Source organism: Apteryx mantelli, chromosome 3, assembly GCF_036417845.1.
Source record: "Apteryx mantelli isolate bAptMan1 chromosome 3, bAptMan1.hap1, whole genome shotgun sequence".
Classification (NCBI taxonomy): domain Eukaryota; kingdom Metazoa; phylum Chordata; class Aves; order Apterygiformes; family Apterygidae; genus Apteryx; species Apteryx mantelli.
The window spans coordinates 39,806,110-39,831,714 of record NC_089980.1 but is presented as its reverse complement, the minus strand read 5'-3'; the positions used below and the strand labels follow the sequence as shown (position 1 = coordinate 39,831,714).

At 40.1% G+C, this 25,605-nt stretch overlaps 1 protein-coding gene and 1 long non-coding RNA gene across 4 annotated transcripts in view; one reads left to right on the top strand and one right to left on the bottom strand.

The window, feature by feature from the left end:
- LOC136991565 (uncharacterized) overlaps nucleotides 1-14,791 on the top strand; it is a 61,869-nt gene extending 47,078 nt beyond the window's left edge. For 2 of the 3 annotated variants that reach the window (XR_010883695.1, XR_010883693.1), the window contains exon 2: nucleotides 10,587-12,370. This is a non-coding gene — a long non-coding RNA (uncharacterized lncRNA). Of the gene's footprint in view, nucleotides 1-10,586; nucleotides 12,371-14,407 lie in introns of those variants that run through there. The other variant, XR_010883694.1, reaches the window with a different exon arrangement.
- The window catches only part of EPAS1 (endothelial PAS domain protein 1), an 80,136-nt gene that overhangs the window by 7,168 nt on the left and 47,363 nt on the right, over nucleotides 1-25,605 (bottom strand). The window contains exons 3-11 of the mRNA XM_067293162.1: nucleotides 17,921-18,072; nucleotides 17,232-17,316; nucleotides 16,618-16,736; nucleotides 16,309-16,511; nucleotides 7,328-7,434; nucleotides 2,444-2,591; nucleotides 1,494-1,702; nucleotides 973-1,160; nucleotides 33-143 (exon numbers count right to left, since the gene is read on the bottom strand). Coding sequence (XP_067149263.1) covers nucleotides 33-143; nucleotides 973-1,160; nucleotides 1,494-1,702; nucleotides 2,444-2,591; nucleotides 7,328-7,434; nucleotides 16,309-16,511; nucleotides 16,618-16,736; nucleotides 17,232-17,316; nucleotides 17,921-18,072 — 1,322 coding nt within the window. The remainder of the gene's footprint in view (nucleotides 1-32; nucleotides 144-972; nucleotides 1,161-1,493; nucleotides 1,703-2,443; nucleotides 2,592-7,327; nucleotides 7,435-16,308; nucleotides 16,512-16,617; nucleotides 16,737-17,231; nucleotides 17,317-17,920; nucleotides 18,073-25,605) is intronic.

Below are 25,605 nucleotides of genomic sequence, written 5' to 3'. Positions count from 1 at the left end.
GCTAGTATGGGACTGATTTGTTAGTTCCTTACCTGGGAGTTGCACTGACTCTTTGATTCTGTGTCCATGGCAAAGAGTTTTTCAATCATCTCAATCTTAAGATCTTCATCCACAGAACTGTAGTAATCCCCTGGGCTACTTGGCTGCACAGAAATAAAAATCTGTTATAAGCAGCAAGACAACCACAGTACTGGCTTAATATTGTGTAATTTATTTTTGTGCTTTTCAGTAACAGATCTTTACTATGAAAAGCAAATGGCAAGACTGCATATACAGGATCCTCAGAACCCCAAAGCGTGTGGTTCCATCGATCGCATCTAATACAGGAACTGAGCTGTCTTGCTAGGTTAAATGCTTTTGGCAACTCGGACCAGCGGCATGAGATGTACACTATTAAATATTTTTGTAAAGAAGGAGATGCACTTAGCACTGCCCCAATGTCCTCATTAAAATTGGACATCATCTAGTAAAGGCCCGCTAAGAGTGCCCTCCAGCTCTTGGGGGCAATGCCCTGAAAGTCAGCGCATTCATTCTTGCAGTGGGGAACTCTGTGGACCTGCTCTCAAAAGCCAGAGCTGGGAAACTTCCTGGACTAAAACTATATCTTCTAGTTAACAAACAGAAAGAGGATCTGGGGAAATTTTGCTTTGTGACCACACCATTTGATATCAGCATTTTATTTAAGGCTAACTCAGTGACAGGTGGTAGTGGCTTTTGCTACTAGTTGTTGTAATAATTACTGAGGGACAGCTGGGAGAAAATAAGAATTGCAGTGTAAAGGCAGGATATAGTTCCCATGTGACAATTTTGCTATTGATGTTTAAGATATATGCAGTGCAGTAGGGATATAGATGCACTGGCCCTTTTCATAAGCACTGAGACAAGATTGCTAACTTGTCAATGTCATCTGCGCACATTGATGAGAGCTACATACAAAATATAACTTAGAATTTTTTTAAAAGCTCTTCTTACCGTGGAACAGCTACTGTTGCTGCTTGCACTTGGAGTGCTGCTGCCAGGTGCAATTTGAGGTATTGTAAAGGATGGTATAGTCAGTGTTTCGCCTTGCGCAGCATGGCTCTTCACTTCTGCTGGCCACGGCTTGTTTGGTGTCAAAACAGCACTGGTGAAGGCAGGGGCGTCTTCAAACGTCTGTGTCCCTGGATGGAGGTTTAACAATATTAATAGATGCTTTTAGCTTGATGATCTAGTGCTCTGTTATGATATAATTGCAGCTATTCATTAAAAGTATCCCTGCTCCTAGTTGCCATGACAATAAGTTGGCATAGACTTAATGTATGTTGTTTAGTCAGCAAGAAAGCCAGATTCTGCTCTCATTCACAGAAATTTTCCACTGGCGTGAGCATGTGGGCTTCTATGGCCATTACTGCTGATTTATACACACAGCAAACAGACCTGGCCTATTAGGTTTCTAAATGTAGGCTTCATCTGTGGTTCTTTGTTTCACAAAATTTATTTATAGAAATACTAACCAAAATCCAGGGAAATAATGGCATCGCCAGGTGTTGGTGCCAGCTGAGCAAGTTCTTCTGGTTCTTCCTTTAATTTAGTAAACAAGAAGTCACTCTTCTCAGCCACGGGGATCCCATTCTCATAGGTGGTGTTTATCGTCATCAGGTGAGGTTTAAAGAGAGACTCCGTTTGGTCCATAGAGAACACAACATCATTCTTCTCAATTTCACTAACAAGAAAATAGGTTTTAGGCATTTTGCACTCTAAAAAAAAAAGATGTGGATAACATAGGTAATAAACTCTTTAAAGATCAGGCCTTTAAAAATGTTTTGGCCTCTCTCACTCGAATGCCAGACTCTTGACAGGCCAGGCATGGTTCCAGTGTTGCTGAGCACCACAATCTCAAATGACACAGAGAATGTGGTCAGGATTTCTGTGGGAATACTCAATGCTTTGTTGTTCTGTTTTTTAAAGGGATGTAGCTGAGGCTATAGTGACCCAGACTATCGCTCAATTAAGTATTTCCTATTTTGGCCTCATCTGTGACCAAAAATACTTGAGCTTTGCCAAACTGACTATCCTGTGGTCCTGATTTTTGAGGAGGAAGGTAGCTTTTCCTAGCAACACATGATACAGTTACTACTTGATTTTCTCTCTCTGTCACAGCATTAGAAAAACAAAACATATTATATTATACAACAAAATCTTTAGTGCAGGCTTTATACTTAGTTCTACTAGCAGAGCAGTCACTGTAGAAAGACTGTAGTGTATTTCAACAGCTTGCACGGGAATGGGCACGCCACATTTTTTATCAATGTCTAACGCTGGTAAACAAGACAGAACAAACATGACTAAACTGATTTCAGAACACCACCGCTGAGTAAATAAACCCTTCAGAAAGTCCCCTCGATTACTGCGCTCCTTCCAGCCCACGAATTCCCAAGTGGCTTCCATGCTCTGTGCGACCTACCTCAGCACATAGTTGACACAGACGATACACTGAGGCTGCAGGTTGCGCGTATTGTAAATCACAGTGCCTTGCGTCTCCAGCCATACGTATCCCCCATGCTTGGCAAGCATTCGGTACTGGCCGGTCACCACTTGACCTTTTGTACACACTGAGAAACGGGGGCAGGGAGATATTGATAATGGAGCAGCACGAGTAAGAATGTAAAATAAGCAACACTTGTTTTAAATAAAACTGCTTGTGAGTTTTCGTCATGCAAAATAGCACTGAAAATGTTTGTTAGCATGGCCGCTTAACAACTGGAAAAATCAGCCACTGAGTTTTTTCAGATGGCATTTAATTTAATATAAGATCCTAATTGTCCTCCCCCAAAACAATGTCTGCTGACTGCAAGTTTCTCCAAAGGCCCTATTCTAGATGTGCCTCAAGTTAGGGTCCCAAGATGAACTGAAGGAAAGAGAATTTATTTGTGCAAAACAGTCAGTTTCCATATTTAGGTGATTCATAATCCCAAGAGCCAGATGATTTAAAAGGAAAAACACAGAAAGTCTCATAGCTTAAATCCTTATCTATCCTCTTTTTGTGCCTTGGAGTTAACAGCTGGAGATACCAACGTTACAAATAAAGTGAAGGTGTTACTAGCACAACATGGGTCTTACAATGCTGAAGAAATAATATCAATCTTAAAAAGGTATCAAAGTCAAGAATGAAAAATGGGATTGTTTTGCCTAGTAAAGAAAACAAGGCTGAACCATTTTATTTCTCTGGCTGTTTGAACTGTGTTGTTACTGTGGCTCTGTAATAGCTTGAAGATAGCAGGCTGGAAGGAGCCAAGACCCGTAAGAAAAACAAATAAATAATGGTAATTTAACTCCAAGTATTTTTTGAACCAGCCTGTGTATCTCAAGCAATAAATTGACAAGAGTACAACTCAGGTTTAGCATTTCATCTAGATCTTTGAAAGGTGATGTTCCCACAAAGAAGTATTTTATAAGATTTGAAGAGAAAGAGATTTCAGTATGGAGTTTTGGACTTCTGAGATGTAAGGTTTTATGATGTTGTACCTCTTGTCAAGCCTTTTTTAAAAGCAATTAATATTGTCATGCAATTTACAGTTGTCAATTGGGGAAAAATATTATCCATCCACAGTGATATGATTAGGCTGAAGCATGCAACCAGTATTAATTAACTAACTAACATCTAATAAGAATTGTGCTTGTAAGCAGAAGCAGTCGCACTGAGTGTGAACTGGCACAACTGAACCCCTGTACACTTTGTCAAACTTTCCTTTTAAGAAGCTTTTGTACATGAAAATGGTATGTCATCAAATGAATGCACTAAAATAATGTAGTTTTGACTCAGCAAGACCAGAACTTGATTCTTTTTACAGAAAAATTCCTCATGAATGTGGCCAGTAACAGTAGCTATTTTATTTAACACAAGTTTTTCCTACATAACCACCATGCAAATGTACAATCCAGGCCTGTGAAATGTAACACCTGTTTTGCAGTTAATTGTTACTGTGTTTATCTTCCTATAGCTGAAGTTTGTTGGTTTGTTTTCTTCCTGAGTATTTAATCATCCTACATTTAATTTATTTAGACAAAGTAGAACATTACCTTTATTGATTAAATACTTCTGGTGGAACAAAATCAAAAGGCTTTCATTTCAAAGTGTTTCAGTGACTGGACTGTTCTGCTCTGCTTGTGAAACATAATTACACTGCTTCCTAATCATCAGCTCATCAATAAGAGTCATAGTGTAGGCACCTATTACATTACAAAGAAGCTTTTTACTGCTTTAATCTTTTTTATTATTATTATTCAAAGCATGTCATGTTCTGATATAATAAAATACAGCAGAATCCCTCCTTGGAGTAATCTTGCAAATTACTAATACACTTGTAAATGCTGACTTTGTTACCAACTCTGTGTGCAAGTCTCTGGCTTCAGAGTGAACTTCTCGCTTTCTTTTTTAATACACATTACCTGTATCTTGATAGAATTAGGAACAGCCCAGTGAAATATGCTCAAATTATATTCCTTATATTTGGATGAGGAAAGGAGGAGGCAGGGGTGTCTTTAACTGCGCACAAAGTTTGTTTTTTAATTGCTGAGAAACCCTTGAAAAATATGAATCATTTGGAAGGCTTGTCGAACTTCTGCTATGTACTTTCAAATGACATGTCCCAGATGGTCACATTCAGCTCCCCACTCAAGTCAAAAGCAAAATTCCCCATAGCTTTAATGGGAACAAGACCAGACCCTAAATGGAAGTAGTTATAGACTATTAATTGCTGAACTGGAAAATGTAGCTCTGCAGTCAATCTTTTGTGTAGTTTTATGTAATAAGACAAAGATTTTTCATCTTGCTTGCATAACTTGTGAAAAACTGGGTATGCTAAATAGTGCCAAATAAAATTCTAATCTTCCATTTGATGAAGACTAATTAAGTCTTTCATACTGTATATGCAGCTATGCTTCCAGCCAAGAACACAAACACTATTATGGCTTTTTTGAATGCCGAGTTGTTATTTCATCTCAAGAAAAAAAAAAATCACAGTATAGTAGAACTGCAATAAGCATGACTTGTCAGTAAATTGGAGGGAAGGAGAGGGAGTGAATTCTGCTTCCATCCAAAAGACTCATTTGAGGTTTCTCTCCCTCTCTCTCTTCACACTTCTGTCTCCTCCCTCCATTTCCTATGCATCTTTACAACACAAAGTGGTTGGCATTGGCAGAATTGATGGCTATGCTGTCGTATGAACATATACTCCATGCATAGCATATCTTTAATAAAAATGATTGTTTAAAAAAAATACAAGTGTGGTGACCATGAATTCCATGTTTGGTTTTGTATTATGACTTGTGTCTCTTTATATATGGATATTTCTATGTATAAATGAGCATGGCCAGGAAGAACTAGTAAGTTCTGTATAGCTGTGTACCTGTTGGTTATTCTGTGCGCTAGACAACATCTCATTAATAAATATTGGCACGCATTAAGAAAGCGAGGGGTTTCCTATTCAGAGCGCTTATGGATGCTTGCGCAGTCGCAGCTTGCTACCTCTTTGCCTTTGGGGTCACTCAATGAGTTGGTAGAAAGCCCGACTGTCCTAGAAGACGCAGGATGCATTTATCTCGGTACAACAAAAAGGGTCCAATTTGCTGGTGATGTAAACTGACACTCCTGTTATGGGCAACAGCATTTTTCAGTTTAGTGCAGCACAGAGTTTGGTCCACTGCTTTCAACAGCAGAGATCATCCGTGCTGATCCTGTCGCACTGTATACACTGTGCAATCACCCATTGTAGTTTGACCCTAAATATTTATTATCTACATAGTGCATAGTGCTTTGAGTAGCCATGTGCAATTTTGCTGCTATAACTGACCTCTCTAGACCTTCCTTCGACCGCCTCATGATCAGGCCTCATGCCTAACAGCACATGTTTGCAGGACATGGCCCTATTCAGTAGCCACAAATGACATCTAGATGCAACTTCTGCTCTACATGAGGTCAACCTAATTGTCAGAGTGAGGAGCAATCTCCATCAAAACCTGGTCAAGACGGTTACTAGAACCTATCCCGAAATCTTTACAGGGACAAGTCTTGACTCAGTGGTCCTATCTAATTCATTACCACCATGGAGTCTCCCTCCTGTTACCCAAGAGGTTACCAATGGTCATTTCTGTCCCCTCTGGCACTGTCCCTTTCTTACAAATTTAATTCAGCAATCAGAAAACAGCAATGCAGCAGCCCCACTCATTACTCACGATGATTCTTGGTAACCCAATGTAGGATATGCACACCCTACCTATGAATATCACTAATTACTTTTTGCTGCTAGAAGCATAAATAGATTTTCTAAGAAACAATTTTAACAAACAGATTCCCAGACAACTTTCCATAAGTATGGTATGATTTTTTTTTTAAACGGTTCTGGAAACAGGATGATTCACACCAACACTGTTCTACAGCATAAACTTTAATCACTGCCAAATATTCTTTCAAATAACATTTCAACTCTAAGCTGTCCTGTATCCTTGCCACTATAGCTAATATATTCCCTTGTTGCTGTCAGACAGTTATTTTTTGCTTTACTTTGCTCTCAAAAGTACAGCAATACTTTTTGTAAGTATATTTTGGGGGAGTAACTCCCTACAGACATGAGGTAAGTCATGGTCTTTTTTGCTGAGGCACAGAGACCTAGATCACAGTAACTGCAAAGTGTTGTTTTTTTGTTTTGTTTTTTTTGTTTTGTTTTTTTAAACTTGTGGACTCCAGTCTAGCAGCTCTTTTTAATAATAAAAACAGCAGAAGTGGCAGTTGTACTGGTTCTTTCCCAACAAATCTCCCATGCATTAGTTCAGTGGTTATAACAGAGGTGGGAAACATCATTTGTACATTAGGGCATCTATGCTGTATCCAACCAAAGTGCCACCTTTAAGGACAGAAACTTAAGACGTGTTTCAAAATTATTTGATTTAAATCTTATGTGAGAGAGAGGAAGTGTAACTGTGTGGTCTATTGAAGAGAGGGAACAGATAGTCAAGCTAGTATTGCCTAACTCAAGTTTTTCCAATTTTCATACGATCCGTGTGATATCCCTTAGAGAGACAGAGATTTTCTTAAGAGTAATTGGCACCCAAATTTAGTTTAAAGTATGGCAAAATCAAACCCTGTGGAAATAACAGCAGCAAGTTTCAGCCAGACACACCCAGTAGCACATAAGCTTCTTGCAAACGGTAAATTCTGCCCTCAGAGAATACATGCACATAAAAACCAGCCTCACACACAAGGTGCATTTATATTTTCAACTACGCATTGAGGAACCTGGAAGTTGTGCTTTCTGTGCAAACTGTGAAGGAAAATAAGAATATGACTTACAGTTCTGATGACTTTTGGTCATATTCTCTGAGTCCAAGGCATGGTAGAACTCATATGCTGAGCGGCCCAGTAGCTCCTCTGGATGGTAACCAATCAATTCTGTTATTCTTGGTTAAGAGAAAAACAAACATTTTAAATTCATGTCACCTTAGCCTTACGTTTACATGTGAAGAGCAGCTATTAGTTCTAGTCCTTAGACTCACAGAACCAAAACCACACTGTGAAAAATTCAAAACTTCCTAACACATGAGGAGCTATCGAGGATGTCTAATCATGTTCCAAAATGTTTCCATGTTCAAAATAAACTGCCTTTTACTACCACCGTAAAATTGCTAGGGTAGTCGTTACACGTGCTGCAAATTTTCCCAGGCCTATTGCACAGTAGCTCTTATAGAAAAATCACAACTGGAAAACCATGGCTTACAAAGTGATTTTCTCAAAATGACATTTCTCAAAAGACATTTCTCAAAATGTCTACTGCATACAGAAACCCCCACTACCATCATTTGGCATAAGATGCATGCAAGGAATAGAGGGTGACACCATCAGATTTAAAAGTATATATATTTTAAAAAACATATATAAAAGGGTTAATTCTCTACTTTTGGTATTGCATTTAATAAAATAAAAGTGCAAGGTGAGAAATTAACGGTGGTTAAAAAAAAAAATCTGCTTTTCTACTTAGTGTTTCTCAATTATATTAGAACTTTAGCCCATGGATTAGGTTACTTGGGTGAGTAATCCACAAACTAAGTAGGATTTTATACAAAGAAAGCCAAGAGCTCCAAAACTAGACTGTTTTCAGAGTCTTTATGAGTACTCAAGGCAAGGCAGGATTTCTCACAAGTTCCTGAATAAATAAAAAGAGCTCATCAAAATGTGTAGACAATTTTCTCTTAGCGAGGGGGTAGAGGAAAAGGGTTTGGTTTTCCTAAATTAAATTTGAAATAGTCACACACAACTTTACAGGAAATATGGTTAGTAACAAAACAAAACCCTCTATAGGCTGTCAAAAGCAAAGATACCATGCCTGCTGGAAAAATAAGAAAACATCACTGTTTTTCAGTGAACCACAATGCTCTTGCATGCCTCTTCCTAGTTTCTAAACTGCAATAATAACTTTCAATTTTGCAGAGACTAGCAGCAAAAACAACTACAAACCGATTAACTGACTGCTAAGTTGTCATAAACCTTGGAAAACTGGGACGTTTGCAAAGGAAGAGTCACATCTCAGCACATAACCACTATTGCTATGCATGGTGGCATGCCCACGTGCTCTGCCCTATAACCAACTCCCTTGGGAAGGGTTTATCTGCCACCACAACTTTTGATTAGTGGCATTACTGCATTACTACTTTTAAGACACACATCCTCAGTTGGGTGTGCTCCCTTGAAGGATGGTATTGGCCCAACGCTCTAGACAAAAGCATGTCTTTACAAGACAGACATGTAAATACTGTAAAACAAAAAAAAGGAGAGCATGGCAGTCATCTCCTGGATCTCCCTCAAGCAAGGAAGACAAGTAAGATGTAGCTATTTTGTATATGGTTTGAAAGCCAAGGTGTTGAGTCAGCTTTTCCCTCGCCTCCGCGGAACTATATAGCTCATACCCGCAGGACACCTTGGTTGTGTCACACTGAAAAATACACTCTGTCCTGATTTCCGTGGAATGAGCCTGTGTTTATAATAGTTTAGTTAAGCAAATACTGTAGTTGATTTTATTGGATTTCCCCATTGCTGCTCATCAATTTTCTGGCTAATGTGTCTGACACGTCAGGAGGGAAGAACTGGCAAAAAATCTTCCTTTCTGAAGGTCCAAGTATTTACAGCATTGTCTTTCCTAATTGTAAATAACCTTTTTCACATGTACAAATAACGAGTCCTAAGACTTGTTATGAGTTAGACCAACAAAGGCCAAATTCTTGAATCAGGTTTCAAAAAAGGCTGAGATTGCATTTGTGTTTTTGTCTCCTTTCGTTGACAAGTTTCTGAGCTTTTAAATTGCCCCCCGGTCAAATATAGAACTTTTCTCTGAAACCACAGTTGCTTTTTCTTTTTAACAAAAGCATAAGTTCTCACAATGAGTTGGTCATAAGAACTGGAGCATCAGGAGAGAACACCAAATACAAGAAGGAGTCCTAATAAAATTGAGGATCCCAAAACACAGTTGCTGCTTCTTTTCATGCAGTCAGCTGGGACACACTGGTGTAACAGGCCAGAGACTTTTGCCAGGACCAGAGTAAGCACACAGTCTTTAAAAACAGAAACCATGGCTCTCTGGTTAGATAATGGCATAGAACCATAAAACTATCCAAATCAGTTTGGAGCTCATTGGGGAAGGCTTTTAAAATTCAGGAAGTTCAGGATTTAATCTTAATCCAGTCATCTGGGTGTCGCAATCAAGCAGAGGTTGGGAGGGGAGAGAAGGGAAATAAAAGTAATGAATAAAAAGAAGTATCATGCTTTCAGCAGCATCAGTGTAAATCCAAAACTCTACCACAGTCTTAATTGGGTGTCAACAATGGAATTGAGATTGCAAGGAAAAAAAAAAAAAAAAGTGCATTACGCAGGCCTAAGGCCTCTTAACACTTAGCATATAGGAATTGCAATCTCTGTGCCAAATTTTTTATTCCAGTCCTGTAATGCCCCTCTCACATTACTCCTCACTGATTTGTTCATAACTATAAAATTACCCTTCTTGTCATTCCACGGCACAGAACTTGTGGTATGATCCTGCTGTGAGGATGTCAAATTTAATTAGATCTCATGTAATCTTGGATTAAAGTTAGCAAGAGATGGGTTGATGTCCTTACTTTATTTTTATCTTTGTTTTGTATACTTTTTAATTGTTTATAGTGTATCGGAGAACTTCCCTCAATCCACACAATACTGAAAAATTCTAAACCCATGCTGGGTAACAGTGAAATACAAGTCAAGATTAATTGCTTTAAAAGAGCTACTTTTTAAAAAATTGGCTAAACTGCCTCCATGACCTTGTTAACTAATCTGTTAACCTGCTACCACTACTGGGCTTCATTACATTTCCCTTTAAAAACTCTTGGGAATAAAGTGGGGGTTTTTAGTAGCGTAAGGTTTTTTATTTATTTATTTATATCATGTTTCTTTCTCCCACTCCAAAAAAACTAAAACTGGCTGAAAACATTTCGTAGATATATTTTTAAATACTGCCGTTTTTATGACAGCTGTCCTCTCTCCAAGACTTGTTAACAGTATTGTTTTGTCCTGCTTGAATTGGCAGATCACACACTCCTGTATTCCTCCTCCTCCTTGCTCGGGAGCTGCCGATTTTGAAGAGCTTCAGAGCCCCCAGGCTGCAGCCTTCACAGCCCTGCAAATCAGATTAGCCAGCTCCACGCCGCAGTGTGCACCGGTGCTAGCGCCAGCTCCCCAGTCTCACACCCGTCCCGTGACTCTCCAAGAAGCAAGTACTGGCAGTTCATGAAAGAAGACCTAAGCAGCTAAGAGGCTAAACAACACCTGGGCCAAAAACACAGTAAAGGAGTTAAAGAGTCTCTGCACTGAGTTCCCTTGAGAATTGCTTTGAGTTTTGCCGCTGAGGTGCATCCTCCAAACTGCATGCTTTCCACGACAGCCTCCAAGGGATACGCATTGCCAAAGGAACATGCAGAGGACTAAGTGCAAAGGAAAAGGCATTCTACAGAGCCAGGAGAGGGAGGACAAACCTGAAAGAGCTATAGAAAAGTATATGACCCATGGGACCACGCATTTATAAAACCGGAGTCCAGAACACAGAGACACTTACTTTTACCTGGACACTGGATAGAAAGTTGCTCTTTGTGCAAGCTGTGGAATGACAAAATCGCAAAACAAACTGTAGGGTAGCTTTGGATGGCATTCCTGCCGTGCTAGGCTTTGTGTTGCCTTTGCATTTACAAAAACTAAATTGGTGCTAATTAGAATAATAGTAATTTTAGTTGAAGGAGACAGGTGGGCTGAGAGGCTGTTTATTCTCCTGTTAACCACTCTTTTCTAAAAACACAAATACCTTTGGGAGAATCTTAATTTTGCCAAACTGGCACTTTGCTAAATTTGTCACCATGATGTAACTGTGGTCAAAATCTCAGAAAACACATTAAAGAAAAGGGTGGTAGCCCTCAAGTGCCGATCTGTCCCAGCTACCACTATTTAAATACTTTTTAAGCACTACATTTCAGTTTCTCTTAACATACCCATTTTTAAGAGTAGTTGAAAATTCTTGGGATGTGGAGTAAAGGCAAAGTTTGTGCTTAGGGTAGGTGATGGAGAAACAAAGGATCTGAATCCTATTTCTGGATTTGTATGACTTTAGCTCATTTTATTTCTCTGAGGCATGGCAAAAAATATACAAAGCTCACTGCTTCAAAGACTACATTTCTTAGAAATGAGTTACTACTACTTCTTTGCTTTTCTGTCTCTTTATAGGAATACAAAGCTTTTTTAGTCCATACCATTTCTTGAGTTAAAATAGTATCATAAGAATAACAGGAATGAGAAGTCAGGCTCTTTGTGAAAGACTACTGTAATGTTTACTGCTCATAAAAAATAACTAGGTATATATTCTTAAGGCCTTATGTGGACTGTGCGTGTGAGGGTGTGGAACTCTAGACAAAGTCTTTCTTTATTCAGACTGTTACCAAGTTATTGAAGTTAAATTGGTCTTGACAGGAACAAACAAAAAAATTTATGCTTTTAAAGCAGAATGAGTTAAAAAAAAAAATAAACCCATTCCTCTGGGGTAAAGCTGGTAAACACTCTGCCAGCCTGCTAGAGTGAGCTGCATGTTGTTGTGGCAGTCCTGCTAAGTACCCAAATTTACTGTTGAGAGGGATCCCCAGATAATCCCAAAAGGCAGTAGAAAGTGGAGGCACATTCATGGCTGCCTCCACTCTAACCCAGGTCAAAAATGTGCAAAAACCTGAGACCCCTGTCCACTGCTCCGAGGGACAGCTGTGCGATTTCAGATGTATCCACCTTGCCGGTCAAAAAAGAAACTAGATGGGTACATTAAAAACTTCACCAGGACTCAGTGTCTTTCCTACTCATTTGGTCTATCTAGAAGAAAGTTTATTAACGAAAGACGTTATTCCTGTTTATTATTAAGAGCTACTTTTGCCAAATGAGGATCTTTAGCTTCAGCTATCATCACTGGCATCTCATTATTGTATCTTTCCCCTGAGCAAGGAGGGAGGGGGGGACAGGAAATCCATTCATGTGCTGATTTGCAGTCTCATCTAATTTAAAAATATTATTAAAATATTATTAAAAATACAGGTCAAATGGTAAACTGACTTTTAAACCCTTATGTAAGGCACTACGCCTGAATATTTCTGTTTTACATGGACAGAACTGGAAACACAATACAACACAGTTTTCTTTCAGTTGAACATAGACTGGATTCCACACATACATTCATATTAGAAGAAAACTAATCTCCTAATTTGGACTGACACTACCGAAGTTGCATCTTTTTGTATAATCCTAAATGCATCTATTTTGAATCACCATACATCCTCCATCACTCCCTTTTCTTCCTCACCCCCTCCATTAAAAAGTTCCAGTGAAAAAAGGCAAACAGAGGATAACTAATTCGGTTTCTTGTAACCACGAACATACAATTCTCCAAATCAATCATGCTTTCACAGTAATGGACAACATATGCTTTTCAGCACATCAATGCCAGGAAACTGGTTGGTATGTGACACAACCTTTGGCATCATTGCATGTACCTCTAATCCACTCCCACTATCCAGAATAGATGTATTTCCTTATCTGTCTCTCCTCTCATGTATACTGTCTAAAGCAATTACAGGCAAAGAGCGCTTCCCCCCGGCTTTCGCAGCACCCCAGAGAGAGCACGTGTGTCAAGGTGAAAAGCTGATGTCACCCGCAACGCCACAGTATTGTTGGTGCTTGCAAAGCCCTGGTGTCCGCCCAAATACAGCTCATGGTTTTCCCCTGTTAAGTGTGAACCACGCAGGCGCACACTGCGTGCGCTGGGGCACCTGAAGTAGTTTGGGGGTTTCATGGATATTTTGTATCAAATTCAGATGCAGCTTTCACTTCTGTTTCATGGCTTTTCCACCTCTAACTGCTCATTGCCCTAGTGGCTCAACAGGGGAAGATACTGCTGAGCATCAGTTATGCCTCCAAAGTAACAGAATTCCTTTCATACGCAGACTTGCCTTTTTTGGCCTAAAACCACCCTCACCAGAGATCTTCCCCAACACAAAAGCATTGTACAGCTGAAGTAAACCCTTACTCGGATTATTGAATTGTACCACTGATCAGCATTTCCGCATTACAGCTAAAATAATCCTTCCTTTAAACCACTTAACCAAGATAACCAGAGCAAGGGAATGTTTCTAAACAGCTCTCCATTAATGGCTCAAGCAGGCATTTAACAGAAAAGCAACTTGAATTGTGGACCTTATTTTTAATATTTATATCTCAAAAACTTTTCTCTACAGGTCCATTGCCTCAGTAAAGCTGTTTTAAGAATACCAGCATATTCCACCTAGCCACAGGAGAGTCACAGGCTCATATATATATATTATTTTTGGAGGGCAAACTATGTAGGCTGGTGCATCACACATTTGAAATGAGGGAAGGGGAATTTCTTTGCTGCAGAAAGGCAAGAGTACTTTGAGAAGGGTTTAGGCATCTGACTGGCACATGCTGTTTTTCCTCCCCCTTCTCCTCAGTTTTCCTTCAGACTGCATTCACATTCCTGGCATAAGCTGTTCCTTTCATACAATTTGTTTAGCAGCACCGAATTTGATAAGAACAACTGAGTGTTTTGCACTTTTGTGTGTCTACCGATATGTCTTCCACTGGAGAGAAAGCGGCATCCTTCTAGGCGAGAGCAGAGAGCCACAAGCTCTGCTGAGGGGAACCTGGGAGGTGCCCAACGTTTGCCTCCTTCTCAGGCCTTGCTGGCATCTCACCACTTTATCATGATCTCAATAAACCATAAATGAAACAGCCAACTAAAACTATCTAGCAAAATATGTGCTGTTTTGTTGCCTGGTTTTAAAGAGAAATTGCTGAAACTCCCTACAGGTTAAATCATCCAGAGGAAGCTGCTGTATTACACTGCCATATGAAGAGTTTTCCCTGTAAATCAGCTCCCACTATTTAAAACAAGACTTCATTCTTCTTAAAACAAGTATATGCATCTCTAATGGGAAAGTATTGGTCCCCCTAATTCTCCTTTATAATTGTTTATAAAGTCTGACAGAGACATGCAAATACTGTAACATAGTGAAACCCCCTCTTACTCTCCTCTAGCCTGTCACTGAGTAAGTTTATGGTAATTATGGGGCATGTTGCTTTTTATAATGAGTCACTACTATATTGTTGGATTTTTATCCCAGTAGCAAAATCCTATTGATATCTCAATATTTTCATCTTAAAGTATTTAAAAAGAAAATGTGATGTGTTTTGTTGTAGTTGCATCAAAATACACCATTAGTGAAAATTTTCAGAATTTATATCCAATGAATTTTTCTATGCATAACTGTGTGTGTGCGTAAACATTGGTCTAGTGTGCATTATGGGCAATGCTTTTGAAAACGAGTGCCTCTTTACCCTGAATGCATATACATACAGGGTAGGCTTCTGTACCTTCCTGGAGACAGTATCTTACGTCTCAGTCATTGTATTTATTTTCTGAGAATCCTAGCAGCTTTCTTTAAAGAATGGCTAACCTGCCTTCATACAATTACCTTCTACTTATCTGAGCAGAACCGGCCTGGTGCAATTCACAGTGCATTTCTAGTTACCACATATTTGCTGCTAAATTCTCAGAGAGGACAGAAGGTCAGTCACAAGTTTCACACATGTAATCTTGCTTTCATCCACAGCTGCTAAACCTGCCAGTTTGTACAGTTGCTTCATCACATTATTTAAAACAATAATCTTGCCTGGAACAAGTTTAAAAAAAAAATCCTCAAAAGAACAAGAAAATAACTAAGATCTCAGTCCTGACATTTTTTTCATAAGGTTCAAGCATATGTGTAATCCCATTGGCAATCCCTTAGGTGTCAGCAGTTCCAAGTAGCTCTGAATTCCCAGAGACTAGTGTCACTAGCCAGAACCATCAAAAACTTCATGTCACTTTCAGGGAAAATCTCATAAACTTTGGAGAAGGTAGGACAGGCAAGACTTTCTGGAAAAGACAGGGCAGAAGGAAGTTGCATGGGAAGGGATCTCTGGTTCACTCACGCTCACTGGGAAGAGGGGTCCCACAACACTTGGGCGGGGAGAAGAGACACATGGTATGAAACGCCATGGAGATCCCTGGGGAAATTATGCAGGGGGATCTCCATTTTTTCACCCAAGAGGGAAGCATGGGGGAATGGAGGACACAGGCCTCTCACCTGACCCAATATCTTTCCTTCTCTGCCATGTCATCACTAAAAGAAGCAGAGAGATAACCAGCAAAGGTTGTTTTTCACTGAGCAGGAGATCATAACTCTTGCAGAGCTGCAGATGCTCTGGACTCCTTAGCAATTCTTAGCTAATCTTGGAATAAAGTATTTTCCAGCTAACGGATTATATTATCCTGGGTCAAACCAACCATAAAACTGTCCTTGATTAAGGTCTGTAAGGCATGTCCTTAGAGGCATTCTCTAAAAAATGTAATAGAAATCCTCTTTACTCCTCAGTTTGTTAAGACCTAAGATGCTTATCACTCTAAATTTTCTCATCTTCTGCCAGTGAACTTGAGCTCGTCACTCAGAAGGAGGAGAAAATACAGCAGGAGGAGTATCGTTTTTCCTAAACCAAGATTTGAGGTGGGTTAGGTGAGCCACTAAGTATCTGTCTTGATAACAGATTGTGTTTTCTTCCAGTCCTTCCTTACCAGGTCCCACACAGGAAGAAAGTTTCAAAGGACTGACTGCTTGTTTGGTTCGGGAAGGTAGAAACATCCATGAAAAGGAACAATCAGTGGAGTTTACCTGTCATCACAGTAAGTAAATTTCATGTCCATGCTATGGCGACTCAGGAAGGTCTTGCTGTCCAGGGGGATATCGATGTTTGAAGGATGCTGAATAGGCTCACACATTATTATAAGGCAGGTGAGAAGAGGCTCTTTATACCCACACAGAGTATGAGGAGGGCAAGTGTTATATACTTTAACTTGTCCAGTGCAGTGCAAAACCTGAAATAACGATTTTTGAATGAGAGACAAACTTAGAATATACTTTTTCTACAAGCCAAAATGTCTTTTTAAATCAGTAACACTTTTTATAGCTAAAATATGGTACCTTCCATGTAGCAGATTTGAGGTTAACAGTTCTGCCTCTGTTGGTAACAGTGCATTTCATCCTCATGAAGAAGTCACGCTCAGTTGACATCTCTTTGCTTTTCTTTCCAAAGCCTGGACCTAGATAAGGAAAAGAACAAATGACTCTTCTCACTTTTCCTTCTATTTATAAGCACAAAAGATTCGTAAGTAATAATAGACTAATTATCAGATAATTTATCTGCAGAGACCATCAAAGATGCATGGACCAATGAAGTGCAGTTTGTAGATCTGAGACCTAAAACTTTAAGTGGAACTTAAATGGGACTGTGCATTTAAACCTATGTTTTAGCCTGAAGCACATAAATCTTTGCAAACAGTTACAAGTGAAAACATTATGCCTGTGTTAACTTGATGAAAGGAAAACACTAAACAAGCAGTTCTTAATGGTATCATACTTAAGCATATTTGGCAAAGCAAAACAAAATAAATTTGCAAAGCACTGAATAACAGTTAATGATTACTCCAGGAATGAAAATTCTCTTTACTATGACTAACAGATCTCTACTGTCAGCCAATTACTTCATTTGGTTATTTAAAAAGCAAACAGTGACTCTTTTGTATTTTCAAGATTACCATTTTTCAGACTCAGATTCTCTCGAATTTCTTCATGGTCACATGGGTGAGTGAAGTCAAAAATGCTGTGTCCAGTTAATTCCACCTGTTCAGAAATAAAAACAATATTTAGCCAAAAAAAGCAACTGCTAATATATATAAAATAATATAATACAAATAAAATTGTACATTGAGACAATTTCTTGGGAATCCTCATTTCTTGATGATAATTTCAGTTGCTTATTTATCTGTTTCTAAATACTACCTATTTAGAACAAACCGGTCAGTAGAACTAAGTGTACTGATAGCAGCTGAAGGATCATTTCCAAACTTTTTGAGAGAGGAAGTAGGACAACATGCTAAGTTTGACCACTGCAGTGTGCAGTGGATCATAACTAGGTTTAACTCAATCTTCTTTAATAGTAATTTGTCCTGTGTCCTGTAATTAATCTGTTTACATTGACTCCACAACCATATCCAATTGGCAACTCAATAGGGTGCGCAAAACAGCACGCGACATCTGATCAAAATCCTCTGAAAACTTTGGCTATCTTTAATAATATAAAAATGCCCATTCTGTTCTCCAGAGCAGGATCGAGGAGGGCAAGCCTTTTTTTCAGTGACACACAACTGTTTTTCAGCATTTAGGCATATGTCTAGTTTCTGGGAATTGTATTACAAAGGCAGGAAAGTGTTAGGGAACAAGTTACCTGGGTTAGACCCATGTATTTGTTGACATTCTCTGACAAGAAGATCATGTCTCCATCCTGTGTCACCACGGCAATAAATCCCTCCAAAGCTTTCAGGTACAAGTTGTCCATCTGCTGGTCTGCCTCTAGTTCATTCTCATTGTCAGCGCATACTGAAAAAAGGACAAAAGCGTTTAAAATCTTCACCTTTCCTAGCTATCCTTTTTCAATACAATCACATCCAATAAAAAGACAACAAAATACTTTTCTGCTGTTAGAATTTCCTTTCCATAATACTGTTCTGGTGGGAGTGTTCTTGAGAAGAAACCAACCTGCACAGTATGTGAAAGGGAAATCCTTATTATTAGAAAAGCAGAAGGTTTTTTTTCTAAACCTTTTGATAAATATATGTAATAAACCCTTTACTCACCCTATATTATGTGTGTTTCTGCAAGATGTGTTTTCAGTATGCAAATCTGTGTTAACACATATATAACCAGACACTGAGGCACATATTCTTAGCGCATATTCTTTTGGCCTCAAGCATCCTTTATATCTCCCAACAAATACATAAAATGCAGCAAGTATTATAGAAGGTAAGCAAAATTTGTGCATTCCTAGCAAACGGCCTAACAAAAGACATTTACATGAATTCAGGTTTCCTAAGAAGTTCAAATACTTTTCCTATTAAGAGTGCCTAAATCGACTGCTCCACTCATGAGGGAGACCTCTGTTAACAATGCCTTCAGTATAAAGATTAGAAAAATGACTCCCTTGCTGTCTTTTTGAGGAATTTCCCATTCATCTAACACATCTCAATAATTCCCAGGAAAAATACACATCCATTCCCCTGATACCTGCTTTTTCAGTTGCAGACTTCTGAACTCCTTACATGCCACTCCACTGAACTCCGTCATGCTCGGTTATCTACCCACCTCCTGTCCAGCCAGGAGAAAAGACTCCGTATCCTACTTGCATCCTACATGTTTGTACATGTAGAGGAAGGTTCATGAATCCAGCGCATCTTATCTTTCCTGGGGAAGTCAGGCTACTGTTGTGATGAAATCTAAAGCCACACTGATATACTTAAGAAAGCATTTGTGTTTTTTGGTTAATCATCTCCCTGTTGTGTTTTTTGGCTTTTCTGTGCAGGCAATTGCCTCTTGCCTTCTCTTCAAAATGTTAAGGTTGTTAAAAGTTTCAATTCTGTGACTAAGAAGCCTGCAGGAGATGATTTGCAGGTGATTAGTATAGAGAAGTTACTGTGTAGGAGTGGACCCAGTAATTTCTTGCCATGTTTTACATGCAACTTCCTAGCCTTCTGGGTTTTCTTAGGGAATGGTTTACAGGTATCACAGCTGTTCCATGCCCCTCAGCCAGCTAGGTTAGGCTTCTCTGTACAATTTTACCTGTAAGCCTGCATATTTGCGCTCAGTCATTGCAAACCTATGCAGTGGCAGAGCAGGCGCTGGATAATGGAAAAAAAAAAATTCTTGCTTCAGGATAATGGATAACAAACTCTAATAATCCTGTACTGCCAAGGCCCTAGCCACCGACAAGCCCCTGGGTAAGCCCTGTCCTGATAGCAGGCGCTGGGTGGCCCGCGGCAGCCCGAGTGGCCCGCGAGGAAGCAGCGAGGGCTCTGCCTTCGGAGCCCTCCTCGGAGAGGCGCGCAGGAGCAGCCGCACTGCACCTGGCTGCCCAGAAGGCTCCCGTCTCACTGGCATCAGCCTTAGTTGCAGGAGCAGGGAGAAACTTTTCAGTTTCTTGGAGAACTTGGTTTGCTTTGTGGGCTTAATGTTGCAGTTTCAGCATACCGTTTTTGTTCTCTAGTACATGTCCTAGTCACACAAGGGAATATTTCAGTTTTATTCTATTCCTCCCTGAAACAACACATTCATCATTTTTCTTCATGTTTCTTGCGGAAATGCTCATTTTGGAAGAAGTCTAGAAGCATAAATTCATTTGCTTCTGGTTCTATCACTTTGTATTTGTTTGTATTGCTTTGTAAAACACATATTAGGTTTGGGGGTTTTTTTGGTAGGGAAAAGGCTGAGCCAACTATACAGTTTTCACTTTAAAGTATTAATCGGTTAAGATTTAAGGACAAGTTCAATTATACCTTCCTTTATATCTTCCACAACTGCCTCAGCTAGTGCCTAAGGATGGACTGGGAACAAACGTAGAGAGATGAGCATTGGCAGTGCAGAGCTGCCCCAGACGCTGTTCAGAGCGGACGACCCTCGGTGACAGAAACGACAGCAGCTGCATGCGGCTGCCTCTGCCTCCCGCTCCTCACGGAGCCCCTCAGGCAGCAGCCCATCGCCCCGGCGCAAAGAAGGGAATCAACAGACGCAGTCTCAGAGCCACTGGGAGCACTTAGCTAATCCTCCTCTGCTTCTCAGCACCAGCTCTCGCGAGCAGGGAGGAGCAGTGGCTTGCCGGGGATCACCAGCACAGGCTGGGCATTTATCGCTGAGCGTCTCTGCGCTGTGAGTCAAACTAGACGTGCAGGGGGGCCAATTCCTCCTTAGCACAAAGTGACTGGCTTCAGGAAATTACATCAGGGCTAGAATTTAAAATACAAAAAATACACAATAATATATGTGAATAGTGTGCACTTTGACCATAATGACATTTAAAAAAAAAAAAAAAAGTTAAGTGACCATCTGCTCCCAAGCTTGTTTCTGCTGTGTAAAGAATGTCAAGGGTTTTTTTTGACTTTTCCGGAAGCAAACAAATGGTTTATTCAGCAGGGATCATGGCTGTAGCCCAAGACAATCAGCCAAGTGTGGGTTCAGAGAAAAAAATGACTTTTCAGCTCTAACCCCAGACCCTCCTTTCCATTTTTTTTTTCCAGCTCATTAAGTTTGCATTAACAAAACATCACCATTCAAAGGCAGGAAGACTATTCAAAGCATTTGTATTCTTAAATGCTTCCAACAGTGAAAGACAAACACTTTACTTGTATTATCAGATGATTAAGTTTGCTTTTCCATGTACATAAATTATATTACTTATACAAACACACACAGAGGGCTCAGGATCACTCACATTGGGGCTGCAGGTTCAAACCCTTAATGTCCTAGTTTAGCCAAGCACTTTAATACAGAGTCAGCTTTAAAGCATGTGGTTATGGGGATTTGTTGGATGGGAGTTTAACATTTTTATTAAAGTTACCTTAGTCCAGCTGGAGGCACCTGTGATGTGGACTGGGAAGAGGGAGGGCGGAGGGTTTGTGCTGCTGCGTGCCCCCCACCTCATCCTTCAGCTTCCCTGCTAATAAACTCCTTTGCACCCCTCGCTTCCCTCAGCAGCCCCAGCTTTAGCGGGCACGAGGAGCTTGCAGATGCACTCAAGGGCACATCATGGTTTCATCTGGTGCTTAACAGGGCACGCTCCCATCCTCTGCAAGACGGCAAGGAAGTCTACAGCAAAGAAATACGCCGGACGCTATTGCAGGACCCCTGCTGGGCCCTGTATCAGATAACTTAGCTGTATAACCATACTAATATATATCAATAACATCCCTGGGACGGCTGCAGTTACGCCTAGGAAAATCACTAGCTGCTAATATCTTTATACACAGAGAATACACACATAAGGAGCTTGGTACATCAGAAGCAATACAGTTTTTGCCACTAGCAAAAATCTGGTTTTCTTTAGAATTAATCTATTTGGTAGAAGAAAAACAAATAAAGCCATTGCTACTGCCAGCTGCTCCCAGAAATCCCTGTGTTCTTTCATTTTGCTTTAAATATTCTTTATTAATTTACTTTGGGGCCGGACTGGAGCATTAATATAAGAAAATTCAACTTCAAATGAAAAACATTTGAGGAAGCTGGGACCAAATGAAAGTAAGAGGTTAGGATGAGGAAGTGGGGGCAGAATTTAACCTTTAGTTTCCCAAAGGTTTGATGTCACTTTATCTAGGTAGTAGCACCTAATGTACCCCAGCCAGAATTTTGCCAGTCTCACAGAGAGGTAACTATGGAATCAAATAGCACTGATTTTTAGGTAGGACTTTTGTTGATTTTAAAATAATTGCCAATCAAATTTTGAAATAATGATGAGGTTTTTTGTTTTTCCTGCAACTTTTTTCATTTCTCCCTTAATAATGGCAGTATTTCAGTGCAGGCACCATGGCAATATAGCAGGGAGACTGGCCTGCAAATATTTCAATTTAAATAGAAATTAGCATAAATATATAAATTATTTAACTATAATTCAGCAGAATGAAGTATTACAATATGACTGTTCATATTATAGTTACATTTATGGATCCCAGCCAAGACTGTTCTCACATAGCACTAGGAAGCCAGTAAATGAGAGACAATCCCTATCCAGCTTAGATCAGGAGATCAGATCAAGTCAGAGGGGCACAGAAAAGTTGAAGTGACCTCCCCGGGGTGACTGTCACAGCTACAGCAGCATCAGGACCAGAGCAATGGTGTCTTGAGTCCCAGTCTGATGTCTCATCAGTGGTTCCTATTGCCCCAAGGCAGTATTGCTCAGTCTGTATTCATTTTTTATCTTACGCTTTTTCTAATCAGTTCTGTTTCGAAAAATTTTCCAAACACCAAAGTAGGAATTATTAATCAACAAGAAACTTTGAACTGTTATGGCAAATGCTTATTGCAGTGTTTATGATAACCTTTTATGCTAAAAATAGCTCTTGTAAACAAGCTTTGATTAATTCCCACTGTCAGGATGTGCACTGTTCCCAAGTTTAAGAACACTTTTTCCGTAGATGCTTGCTCATTTCCTTCAGTCCAGCCTCTTGGAACAAATCTGAAAGCTCAAAAATCAGGCTCTCCTTGCAAGAAATAACTGCTCAGGTATAAACAACCTCCTAGCAAACAGCCTATATTCATTTCAGCACCTTTGATCTGGCTCAGAGGTGCCTTTGTGTAAATTCAGAGAAACAGCAGTGATACCTGGAGTGCCTACTAGAGCTCACACCATCCCCTCCACGTAACCTTCAAGCCTTTGTGTCTTATCCTGAATCCTGAAGACACCCCAAAAAGTTTCTTGGCTATTATGCGCAATAGATACAAAGCTTTCACTGCCCTCTTGCTAGCTGCCATTCCTGATGAGGGCTGTCAAACCTCATGATGATGGTTAGCAGAAGCTAGGGAAGATCCAGCAGCAGCTCTATCCTGCAGCAGAGAAAAAGTCGCTTTGAGACAGGCTTGTCTCTTCCCAATTTCTTGTTTTGCATCAAAGGAAAGCAAGTGGGTTTTATTTTGGTCTTGACAGGACAGTACATCCTGTTCAAGGGGATATTTTCAATGTGTTCAATAAAAACTTATCAATTTAGATATATCAAAAAAAAGCTACTCCTCAGCTGGAAGCTTCCTGAAGGGCTCTTATCTCTAAGTGCACAAACAACTTTTATAAGGAAAACACTTATGTTACTGGTGCTTTGCAGTTTTATTACAGAGTTTGTATCTAGCCAGATCACATAGGCGCTGCTCCTAAAAAGGTGCTTCGATTCCTGTTGCAATCGGTTTTGAACGGGGGCTCTCAGGGGCACACAGCATCCCGGCAGATCAGGCTTTTTTTCCCCACCAAATGCAACATTGTGACGCACTTTTCTAGACAAGAGAGGGTACTCTAAGCAGCTGATGCGCTCCGTACATAGACCCACTCTCGCTCCTAGCGGCACGGTTGGCACAGGACTATTTTTCCAATTCAATAAAAGCAAACAAGCAGACAAGCTATTTTTAAAGCACTGTTTTATGCCACAATGGCCTGAGATTAGCTGCGGCTTGTCCAGACATTCAAAACAATGCCCGCACCACTTCTCCCTATAGTATGCTCTCCCTTAAAAGCATAGAGTAAAGCTATTTTTTCCCCTCTGCTCCCTGCTGGCTTTCCGGCTCTGTTGTCTCCCTCCCTTGAAACAACTTCACACTGGCTTCCTTGTGGCCTCCCTTCTCTGAAACAGCTTCCCGTCTGCTTCCCTGCTCCCTCCCCGCTTCTTCTGCTCTCTCCCTGCACAGGAACAACTCCCAGCCAGCTTCCTTTACTGGTCCCCTGCACAGAAAAGACCCCTGGGTGACATGCATGGGATTAAAGAAAGCTCGAAAAAATGTGTTTGCCTGATTAGTCTAACTAAAATGTCCCCAGTCCTGACACACACAGAAACTCATGGATACCAAAGAGCTCTGCTTCCAGTAATGCCTCTCTCTTAAGTGTGGTCAGAATAACCACTTACATTACGGGCACCACATATTAATGATACCGGCTTCTTAGAGTGGACTCTGCTCTTCCCAGTATTCAAACAATAGCAGATTGTCTGAGGCAATTGTCAAGCAACTATCATGCTAACCAAGACAGCTACCCTTTAACAAAAAAGTGGGGGGTTTTTTGTTTGTTTGTTTGTTTGTTTTTACCATCCATTAACCCAAAAAAGCATTAGGAGAATTTACTCATGTACAAGCTATAGTATAGAATAAAAGGAGACATGTACTGATATCAAATTTTCTGACTATACTAAAGACCATAAGACCCTAACTCCAGAAGCTCCACTACTGGTAAGCATCAGATGGTGATTTCCAGTAGTGACTTTATGTGGGATCAGAACCTTTACTTGAAAGGAACAAAGATCTATTCTAAATTTATCCCAACCCTTTTAACGCAACGATGGCAAAATGTATTATGCCAATAGAATTAGAAGACATCTTGAAAAATATTTAAGACGATCATAATTAAATGATATTTCGACCAACATTCCAATTATACTGTGTACTGTTCTGTGCACAACATGGAAACAGTATTATAAAGCTATTGTTTCAGTTTGCTTCCTGTGATACTAATCTCAATCAGGCCGTCAGACTAACAGCCTGCATTTCTAAATGTTAAAGGCTTCCTCTCCAACATTCCCACACAGAATTGCCTACTGTGAAAATCAAAGGGAAATGTGTTACTAAGTAAAGAAGCAACTTTTATAAAGCAAAATCTGGCATTTTTTACCCTTTTGAACTCTAAGATATACAACCAGCTATTTCCTATTGTGGTAGGAGACAAGGGCCAAGCTCAGACCCGCCAGTGCCTGCAGGAGAACTGCGCTCTTGCATCGCCAAGCCGGGATGAGCAGAAGCAGGTACCGGGGCAGCGCTCCACGGAGGCTCTGATTTGAGGGCCCTGCCAGGCATCGGCTGGAGACCGTGGCCACACGCTTCTCTAGATCCCAGCTTCCCAAGAGGTAAAGCATCATTATATAGGCATAGCTAGTAAAACAGTCTGATAGGTGCAAATGAAAAGTCCTACTCCACACCAGGGAATAAGAAGAAGGAGCCTTAGACACTTGATGCCAACTGCCTGAGGGCTGGCAAGTCGCCTAAGGCCATCTCTAAAATAAGGAGCAGGAGGCTGCAGGAAGATGAGGATACAGTCCTGGAAAGCCCTTGCTCTCTCTGTTCCCAGCAAAATTGCTGTGAAATGAGGAGGTCTGTCCCCATTTGAGAATCATGCCCACAACTGTAACATAACATAAAATCTGGTGTACCAGTAGTTTTTGATAAAATAAATAATAAATACTGAAAATGCTAATCAAGCAGTACTTTTTTTCTCAACTATCTTTTGAATTTTTCAAGGTGGACTGCAAGCTTATTTTATTGACATTGTATATATAAACGCAGTAAATGTTATTTTAATGTTCTAAGAGATTACAGAGGAAATACTACCACTTAAGTCCCGTT